Source organism: Miniopterus natalensis, chromosome 7, assembly GCF_054644295.1.
Source record: "Miniopterus natalensis isolate mMinNat1 chromosome 7, mMinNat1.hap1, whole genome shotgun sequence".
In the NCBI taxonomy this organism is placed as follows: domain Eukaryota; kingdom Metazoa; phylum Chordata; class Mammalia; order Chiroptera; family Miniopteridae; genus Miniopterus; species Miniopterus natalensis.
This window is the reverse complement of record NC_142087.1, coordinates 26374463-26384962: the sequence shown is the minus strand read 5'-3', so window position 1 is coordinate 26384962 and position 10500 is coordinate 26374463. Positions and strand designations below refer to the sequence as shown.

Sequence of the window (10500 nt, the reverse complement as noted above, 5' to 3'; positions counted from 1 at the left end):
CAGAATGCCAGTGCCTGCCGGACGGACGAGCCTGGCTTCCTCCTTCTGAGCCGAGACGCCGCTTTCGAGCATTTTTCGACCTCGGTGAAGGCGTCTTCGCGGATGCCTACGGCGAGGGCCTAGGAAAGGAGGTCCGGGCGGTGACGGCTCTCCGGCCTCACGTCACGGGCCGCTGTTGCTAGGAAGCAGCGTTCCCGCCAATCACCGCCCGGCTCCCGGCAGGCGGGGCGCGGCTTGCGGCGTCAGTGGTAACGGAGACCTTGACGAAGGAGAAGGCCAGAGGCAGTGAGATTACCTGGCTGGGGTCGCCGAAGGTACCTCGGGGGTCTAATTCCGTCTCGGTGGCCGCAGGTGGAGGAGGAGAAGGAGGAGGACCTTTCTCACTCCTGCGGAAAGGAAGAGAGTCTCTGACTGCCCCTGATGGGTGGGGACCGGGACCAGCCGGGGTTGCGGATCTGGGCGGTGGAGGGGCAGTGGGGGTGGATGGAGTTGGGGGTTAGGGGTGCTGTTGGGGGCCATTTGGGCCTGTCGGATTGGTATTCCTTTTTTTAAAAAATTTTTTTGTTAATCCTCACCTGAGGATATTTTTTCCATTGATTTATAGAGAGAGCGGAAGGGAGGGGGAGAGGCTGAAACATGGATGACAGGGATGTGAGAGAGACACGTCCATTGGTTGCCTCCCGCTCGCGCCCCGACTGCGGCCCAGCCCGCAGCCCAGGTAAGTGCCCTTGACTGGAACCGAGCCAGCGACCCTTCAGTCCGCGGGCCCGCGCTCTAACCACTGAGCAAAGCGGCGGGCGCCCCTCCTTTTTTTTTTTTTTTTTTTTTTTAATATGTTTGTATTGATTTGAGAGAGAGAGGGAGAGATAGAAACATTGATGAGAGAGAACCATCCACGGGCTGCCTCCTGCACGCCCCCTCCCCCCCCCAATGGGAATGGAGCCGCAACCCGGGCACTTGCCACTACCAGGGATCCGTGTGGAGACGTCTCAGTGCGTGGGCCGAAGCTCAGCCACTGAGCCACATGGGCGGGCACCTTGGTCTACTTCTTGATTCCCTTTGTTTGGGGCCACTGGAGCCCTGGCCTCCCAAGCGCAGCGCCTAGTTACCTCGAGGTCGAATTTCTCCCTCCCCAGCTGTTCTTATTTTGAACTAATTTTTCAACTATTTTTATTTTAACTTCCTCCTACATAAATGGAAATGTGAAGCTGGGCAAGTCTCCCAAGTTTAGCCATGCTCTCGGAGGGGCTAGTGATCTGTCAGTATTTGCATTTAAAAATCTTTTTTTTTTTTTAATTTTAATCCTCACCTGAGGATAGTTTTTCCATTGCTTTTTCAGAGAGAATGGAAGGGGGAGGGGGGAGGAAGAGAGAGAGAGAGAGAGAAACATCAATGTGAGAGAGACACATCCCTTGGTTGCCTCCTGCACTCACCCAGGGCCAGAGATGGAGTCTGCAATGAAGGTGTGTGCCCTTGGCCGGAATCAAACCCCAGGGCCCTTCAGTCTGAAGGCCGACACTCTAACTACTGAGCCAAACCTGCTAGGGCCCAGTTCAAATTCTTGACCTCTAACCTGGGACTACCTAACCAGGCATTAGGTTCACTCCTACATTTGTTTATCTCACTTTTGGGAATAGTCTGTGACAAAACTCAAATCTCAAGGTGTTCAGAGCAGCATTATTTAGAATTGCAACAACCAAAACTAAAAGAAACTAGTAATATCCTTAATACCCAATCACAAATTGATAAATAAGATTATATAAGTACATTGAAATTGTAAATAATAGAGTGAGAGTGCAATAAGTAGACTATAAAAATGGAATGTATATGTAGATTATAGTTGAGTGAAACCTATGTATCCATAATCATTGGAATTTGAGTAGGCTAAAGAGTGATGTAAATGGTTATTTTATTAAGGCAAGTGTTGTTTTTTCCTCCTGAATCCTTTACATATTAAAAATTATGACACTGCCCCAGGAAAAGATCAGTAAGGCTTCCATACTCATACTTATTTATAAATATAAGAGATGGAGTGGGAGACTTTTGTGTTTGTTGTTCACTTTATATTGGTGCCAACTTTCTTTCAGCTAAGGTGTGATACTCCGCCATCCTTCTAACGTTTCTTTGCAGCTTTCAAATGCAAGAATTACTTGGTGACGACTGCAGGGCCTTGAACCTGGAGCTTTCCCAAAGGAGTTGGCTCTAAATTAACATTTCATGCTACATACAGAGTTACTTCCGTTTTTCTTGCATGATAATTTGCCTTGAAGCCAAGAGAGGTAGCACATGAATAAAAGACAGGAAACGCTGATAATGATCCAGCGGGAGCTCGCGCCAGATCATTAGTGATGGTCTCTGTTCTGATGTGTTCATTTAATTTGCCCATTTAAAATAATTCCATTCCCCCATCTCATTCGTTCATTCTCTTTTCCCAGAAGTAAGGTAAGTATTTAGATCATCAAAACCTCACACAAGACCTCAACAGCAAAAATACAGCTGAAGCAATAATTATTTCAAATAAAAATTGAGTAATATTTTTAAGTGATATACTAATAGCATTCTCTTTAGTTTTTACTAGTTTACTGTATTTAAATGAGGTGCTTCTCTTCAGCTTTTGTGTTCAAATATAGGTGGCCGTTGGAATTTATTTTCATCTGCCTTTTTTTTTTTTTTTTTAAATGTAAGCAGGGAAAATGACTGCTGGTTCAGTGTGTGTTCCTCAGATCATACCACTGCGAGTGCCTCAGCCTGGAAAAGCCAACCATGAAATTGATAACAATACACTATTGGAAATGAAATCAGGTAAGAATCAAACATACTTGAAATGCTATAAAATAACATGACCATACCCTTTATGTTCATCTAGTTGTTGATTTTCTTCTTTGCATGTTTTATATAATCAGGACCTTGGGAGGTATATAAAACTTCCCAAATTTGCAACAGTGTTATACTCGGTGGTTTATAAAGTGGTGTGTATTTAGATTGAAATGGTTAGCTTTGACTACCCTTTCAATTGTATAGGTGCATAATTGCAGCAATGCTTGACTCACCTTAGCCAAGGTAAGATGTCCCAGTGCTTCCCCAAATGTTCCCAGAGTGCTCATTATATTGCTGGAATAATAAATTTGACCTACTAACACAGGCTCTCCACTCATGTTGAAGACTGAATCCTGGCTTTGACAACCTCTAGTGATTTTTGGTATATTTCTTACCCTTTCTGAATCTCAGTTTCCTCATTATAAGATAGTGATAATAATTTCTACCATTTCAAGCCATTGTGAGGATTAAATGAATTGATGTGAGGTACACAGGGTCTGGCATGTAGTAATGCCAAAATAAATCTTAGTTATTATTACAGAAATAACCCAGTGAGCATATACATATGTATATATGTGTGTGTGTATGCATATATAGATAGTACATATATACATACATATGTATTTACTTACGGATATGTATGTATAATACAAGGAGGGAAAGTTTTATAGATAAAACATATGAACAAATACTTGTTTAAAACAGACTTTGAGATTCCAGTATACTTTATTAACTGATATGTGTAAAAATAATTTATCAGTTTTTATGTTATGACCCCTGGGCTTCCTATACCAAGAGTTACAGCTAAGAATATATTATGTCTCCTTTTATCTTAAAAGCTAATATTATTTTTTAAAATTCTCAAAGCAAAATACAAGTTTTAACGTATGTGCCCATGACTCTAAGAAGCTGGATGTTTATTGACAATTGATGATGTGAATAACAGGGTATCTATATTCTCTGGTATTTACAATGTCTCATAAATAAGAGGTTCTATAATTCAGTAACAAAAAGAATAAAAATAACCCAATAAAAAATGGACAACGGATGTGAAAGGACATTTTATAGGAAAGAAAATATAAGTGTCTCTTAAACATGTGAAAATATGCTTCTGCCTACCCCTTTACCTGCTTGCTTAGCAGACCTTACCCCCTGCTTTATTTACTGCATTGCATTTAATTACCATTTAACAGATTGTATATCATTTTTTGTTTGTTTACTGTCTGCGTGTCCTTCCTAAAATGGAAGCTCCATGAGAGCAGGGACTTTGGTCACTGGTGTTCCCCAGTGCCAAGAACAGTGTTGGCACATAATAGGTACTTGGTAAATATTTGTTGAAGGAATGAATGAATCTTACTCAAAATGTAAGAAATATGAGTTAAAGATACTTTTTTTTTAACCTAACATTAGCAAAAATAAAATAAAAATTGATAGCACACAATATGGGTGAGATTGTGGGTAAACAGACACTTCCATGAATTGCTGGTAGCAGTGCACATTGTTTCAGCATCCATGGAGGGGAGTTTGGTAATATAAATGCACATATCTTTTGATTCAACAGTACTAGTTCTACATATTTTACAAATCTACTTATAAAAGGCTTTTTCAAGGTTATTCATTACAGTGCTCATAATGGCAAAAGAAAAGAAAGAAAGAAACAGAAAAAGAGCACATTTAGATGTCCATCTGTAGGGGTGGCTGTGTTATGGTTCATCTATATAAGGAGGGAATACGACACAGCCATCACAAAGAGTGAGGACTCTATATACCAATATAGAACAGTATCCAAGATACGTGGTTAAATGAAGAGAAAAATGTGTGGAACAGGGTATGATATGCCAGCTTTGTATAAAAGGAATAAGGGAAATAGGAACATGTACATTTATGCCTCTATGGATATACAGTATTTTTGAAAGGATATTCAAGATTCCATTGATTGCCTTTGGGAAGCTGATGTTGGGAGTGGGAAGGAGAGCTTTAATTATATATCATTTTTTGACATTTTGAATCTTTTTTTTAATATCTTTATTGATTTCAGAGAAAGGGAGGGAGAGGGAGAGGGAAATAGAAACATCAATGACAAGAGTCATTGAACAGCTGTCTCCTGCACACCCCCTACTGGGGATCAACCCTGAAACCCGGGCATGTGCCCTGACCAGGAATCGAACCATGTGACCTCCTGTTTCATGGGTCGACACTCAACCACTGAGCCACACCGGCTGGGCGTGACATTTTGAATCCTGATTTATATGAATTTACCACCTTTACAAATTTTCTAAGAAATGTAGGACCAAATCATTTACCAAGTCCAAATAAAATATAAAAGCATTTCTTAAGCAATGCTCAGGAGCAAAGGAAAAATTAGCTACTGCTTTCTACATGGCTGTTCTAGTCTTAAAATAGACCCCTACTCTATTCGTATCAATGCCCTATTGGAGATGCAGAAAATCCTAGTGGTTCGAGAGCATGGGCTATGGATCCAACTTAGCAGAAGTCAAAACACAACTCTACTGTTATTTGACAGAATTCTTAACTCCTCTGGGACTCAGTTTCCTCATCTATAGAGTGGGTATAAAATAAGACCTATCTCATAGGGTTGTACAGATGAAATGAGCATATTCACGAAAGGCACGGTACCTGGCACAGAGAAGGGACTCAGCAATTGTTGTTGGTATTGATTTCTACAATATGTAAAAACTTCTCTTTAAATAACTAACCCATCGGCATTATTCACAGACTTGTTACTTTAGTGTTAAATGCAGTTATCTTGTTTTGGGTTTTTCAGATACCCCAGATGTCAGCATATATTATACCCTGGATGGCAGCAAGCCTGAATTTCTAAAAAGAATTGGTTATGGTGAAAATAATACGTTTAAGTATACAAGGCCTATTACTCTGCCTGATGGAAAAATACAAGTTAAAGCTATTGCAGTCTCTAAGTAAGTTAAGAGCATGGTGATTAAAATAACATAATATAATGACGCTTTCAGTTTATTTATATCTTCCTGTAAGAATCAGTGCTGGACTAGAAGGGCACTAAAGAAAAAATTATTTTTGTTTCAGCACATATCTGTAACTTTTGTTTTTTGTCTTCTGTTGAGGTATACTGTAAAATGCAGAAACCATAAGAGTACAGCTCAATGAAGTGCTTTGTATATTAATACTGTTTTTATTTTGAATTCCACATTCAAATTTCAGGAACCTCTTCAGGGTTTGGGACCTTTGAAGAGATTCATCAGGCTCTGAAGAAAATACTGTTTTTAAGGAATAGCTCTTTTATTCCCCAGGACACAGCCTACAACCACCATGATCATTCTCTATTTTGTATTGATTTAATTGGCCTTGAAAGCTATTGTTGCTGCCATTTGTTGGACATTAGCTACTTTATTCCTTTCTTTGTCCTTTCTTTCCTATTCAGTGACTTTTACCACTTTACCAATATGGAAACATGTCTTAAGCTGGAAACCTTGTGTTGTAGGGAAAAAAACTCAATTGCTTTGCAAGTCTGTGATACAGGAATTCTTTTGTGCAGGTTTGACCACATTTTTGGAACACTTTTAGGCCCCAAACCAATACCTGGCTGGCCCAGGTACTACTTTAAAAGATTCTAAGGCCTGGCCAGGATGGCTCAGAGGTTGAGTGTCACCCCATGAACCAAGAGGTCATCGGTTTGATTCCCGGTTGGGGCACGTGCCCTGGTTACAGGCTCAATCCCCAATAGGGGGCATGCAGGAGGCAGCTGATCGATGTTTCTCATCGATGTTTCTCTCTCTCTTCTCCTCTCTAAAATCAATAAAAACATTTCTTAAAAAAGATTCTCAGGACTCCCTCTGGTGGCTGAACTCCTGCATGACATTTTGAGTTGCTCAGTGGTTAGAGCATTGGCCCGCAAACTGAAGGATTCCAGGTTTGATTCCAGCCAAGGGCACATACCTTGGTTGCAGGCTTGATCCCCGGCCCCGGTCGGGGTGTGTGGGGGAGGCAACCAATCAGTGTGTCTCTCTCAAATTCATGTTTCTCTCTCTCATCCTCTCTGAAAAGCAATGGAAAAAATATCCTCAGGTGAGGATTAAAAAAAAAAAATTTTTTTTAAAGGCTGACAATATCAAGTGTTGGCAAGTATGTGGAGAAATGAATCCTCAGAGAATGCTGGTGGGAATGTAAAATGGAACAGCAAGAATTTAGCAGTTTCTAAAAAGTTAAATATATACTTAAACCATGTGACCCAGAAGTTCCACTCCTGTTTATCCAAGAGAAATGAGAGCATGTTCACATGAAGACTAATATGTGAATGTTCACAGCTGCATTATTCATAATAGCTCAAAACTGTAAATGATTCAAATGGCCATCAACTGGGGAATGGATAAACAATCAGTGGTGCATCCATAAAATGGAATGCTATTCAACAATAAAAGTAATACTGATACTGATACATCCATGCAGCAACATGGATGAACCTGCAAAAAGTGAAAGAAGTAAGACAGCTAAGGCTATACTTGTATGATTATATTTCTTTTCAATTTGGGGGGGTTATGGAAGTGTTTTAAAACTGGATTGTGACTATAATTGCACAATTATATAAATTTATTAAATATCAAACTATATACTTAAAATAAGTAAATTTTATGGCTTGTAAATTTTACCTCAATAAAACTGTTTTAAAAGGTCAGAATATAGGTAAGCTGCTGGTGCTCAGAATAAATCACCACCAGTTTTTAGAACTTCTTAATTGAAAATAGTTAAGAAGTTCTCATGGAACTTCTTTTGCACCAGAGAGGAACAAGATTAATTGTAAAATATTATGAATAAATTGAAAACATGGTAGTATTTGAGGAATAACATTTTAAATCTACCAGAGCAGCATATATTGTGCTACCTACAGCTGGGGTAAGGAAAATTCCCTTGAGTCGCATGGAATGATACACAGGTAATCCTATTCTTTGTTTTAGAATAGTTTGAGACTTAAAGTATGAAATCTTTATGGTGAGTATGGTAGGTAGTCTCCAAAAATGCACCATGCCTCCCAGTGGAGTCCCTCCACTGGGCTCTGGGCTGGCCCTATGACTTACTTTTGACCAATAGAATGCTTTAAAAATGATGCTAAGGTTAGATTACACAAAGTGTTGCAGTTTCTGCTCTGGTCTCTTGGAACAAAAACACTAGGTGAAGCCACCCACCATGTAAGAAGTCTGACTTCCATATTGTAAGGAACCCCAAGCTAACCACCTAATCAGAGAGGCGAGGTGGAGAGGGGAGGGGAGAGAAGGGAAGAAACCATTTTGGGCATCCAGCCAAGTTGACCTTTCAGTTGACTTCAGCCCCAACCAATATCTGACTGCAACCACGTGAGAAATCACAGGCAAGAGCTGCCCAGCTGACCCTGGTTAACTCACAGATTTGTTTTAAGACAGTATGTTTTGTAGTGGTTTGTTACAAAGCAATAGATAATCTAAATTAGAATAAGGTAAAGAAAAACCATAGAAATTGTATTTTGATTTCTCCAATTTAAAATATAATACATTTAGTAGCTAGACTAAGGGACTTTAATAGAGTTATCTTAATTGCTAGCCAGCTTCTTTGGAATCTTTGTGTAATACACAGACTTTTTCTTTTTAAAATAATTTTCAGAGACTGCAGACAGAGTGGCGTTGTAACAAAGGTGTTTCAGGTGGACTATGAACCACCAAACACAGTCTCTTCAGAAGACAGTGTTGAAAACGTTCTCGAAGATTCTTCAAAACAGGCAAGTAATGGAATTATAATACATTCAGATAGTCACCACAGTCAGGATCTTATGATTGAGGTCATGTCAGCCATTGCAAAGTATCTTTGCTGATTTTCCCCCTGTGGTCAGTCTTCTACCCTGCACATTAGAAATTCCCCCTATCATAACTGCCCATGCTCTAGTTCCTCAATGACTCCCCCTTACCTATTGAAGAAACAGAAACCTTTAGCCTGGCATCCCAAGTGATCAGTTTCTGTCCTCAGTCATCCTTTCTTGCTTTGTGACTCCCCTGTATATGCTCCAGCCAAACTAAACTGTGTTTTCTTTGTTTTATCACTGCTCCCCTAGCACCCAGACCTTCTCCTTTTATAAAATGCTTTGAATATTGATTACTTTGCTCCTTGTCTATCACCCGGTTGCACAGTAAGCTCCAAGGTGGCAGAGAGCATGTCTGCCATATTGAATTCCTTGCACAGGGCCAGGTAGGAGAGGGTGGTGAGTGTGTATTTGTTGAATAGATGCACCAGGCTAGTAGAGAAGTCCTCAGTGGGCATAGCCTTCTGTTATGTTGAAATCTTCATTCCCAAATAGCTGCAAAGCCTCACTTTGGAGAGTGAAGCAGACGTATCTAAAAAGGACATTTGAAACTTCAGACCCTGGGTTGTGGGCATCAGTGAGACAGATCCAAGGTTCAGAGAATGGGCCAACCCATGGTAAGGCAACCAACTAAAGAGTCTGTCACAGAGGTCTTATTGGGGGTGACATAAAGTTTTCTGGGGAATCTTTTCAGCCCAACAGTGGACCAGAGGCCAGAGAGAAGGCTGTGGGACCAAAGCAGTAGGTGTAGGCAGAGTGTGGCGCTCAGGTATGATCAGGGAAGGGACCTACGCTGGGGCAGCGGCAGCCAGCCTACATGTCTCAGCAGGTGCTCAGGATGATCAGGCATAAGAGACTGATCCATGGAGAAGAAAGCCCAGACAGGAGTGTTAAGTACTGTACGTGGGCAGGTAGTGTACCTAAGTCCTATCTTGGTCTGACCCCACCCTGTCTTTGCCCCTGGATCTGGTGGTCCCTCTGTTATTACTCAGACTCCCATAACAGTAACATCCTGCCTATGTGTGTTACTACCTGCCTCTCATCTTGGCCACTTGACCTGGTGGCTTACCAACCAGACAGGCTGCCAACCGAGCAGCCCAGATACAAAGCTGTGTGTTTCCAGAGTAAGGTAAGGCAGAGGTCACTTTGTAAAAACTACTGGAAATCCTCTCAAGTAGGGAGTACATGCTATGACCCTGCCTCTACCAGGTAACTTTTGATGTTCACATTCTAAGTGGGCCTAATTAAATTATTGACATGCAATCTTCTCATTCCTAGGAACTGAAAAACGGGTTTGTTGGACCAAAACTAAGGAAGAAATCTAAGAGTGCTGAAAATAAACTGGGTTGGAATGTTAACCGTAGGAAATTTCTAGGTATGACGTAAGAGAATGAGGGTAACATTTAGTATTCTAAACCCCAGACAGGGTCACAGCTTACTTTGTCCGCAGAAGGGTCGGAATAAGAAACACTGGAACTGTAAAGCAAGCTATAATTTGAGATTGATTGATTTATTTTTTCATTGTCAAATGATCTTTAATTGAAACGTATTCCTTTGTAGTTCTTAATTTGAGTTTTAGTGCTGCCTTAGCTAATGGCTTATCCATGAGGGCTCATCGTGCAGCCCAACGAAGTCAGGTTTCTGACTCCTTGCCACACGCCAGAGGACCCGTGGATTGTATCGCCAAACAAAGGAAAAGATAGTAGAGGGTTTGGGGGAAGAGTGGAGTTTGGGTGAAATGTAAATGAAAGCAGAGTGTTTAAAAGGCTCAAAGCACAGCAGGGCTGAGTGAAGTGGTCACCTTCCGGAATGGACTGCCTAAGGGAACCAGTGTGCTGTTACCTTGGAAACAACAAAGATAA

At 40.9% G+C, this 10500-nt stretch overlaps 1 protein-coding gene across 1 annotated transcript in view; it reads left to right on the top strand.

Annotated features, from left to right (window-relative positions):
* Positions 1-337: 337 nt before the first annotated feature.
* Positions 338-10500, top strand: part of DZANK1 (double zinc ribbon and ankyrin repeat domains 1) — a 43599-nt gene continuing 33436 nt past the window's right edge. The window contains exons 1-5 of the mRNA XM_016211983.2: positions 338-424; positions 2686-2802; positions 5603-5756; positions 8446-8560; positions 9917-10013. Coding sequence (XP_016067469.2) covers positions 421-424; positions 2686-2802; positions 5603-5756; positions 8446-8560; positions 9917-10013 — 487 coding nt within the window. The 5' untranslated portion in view covers positions 338-420. The remainder of the gene's footprint in view (positions 425-2685; positions 2803-5602; positions 5757-8445; positions 8561-9916; positions 10014-10500) is intronic.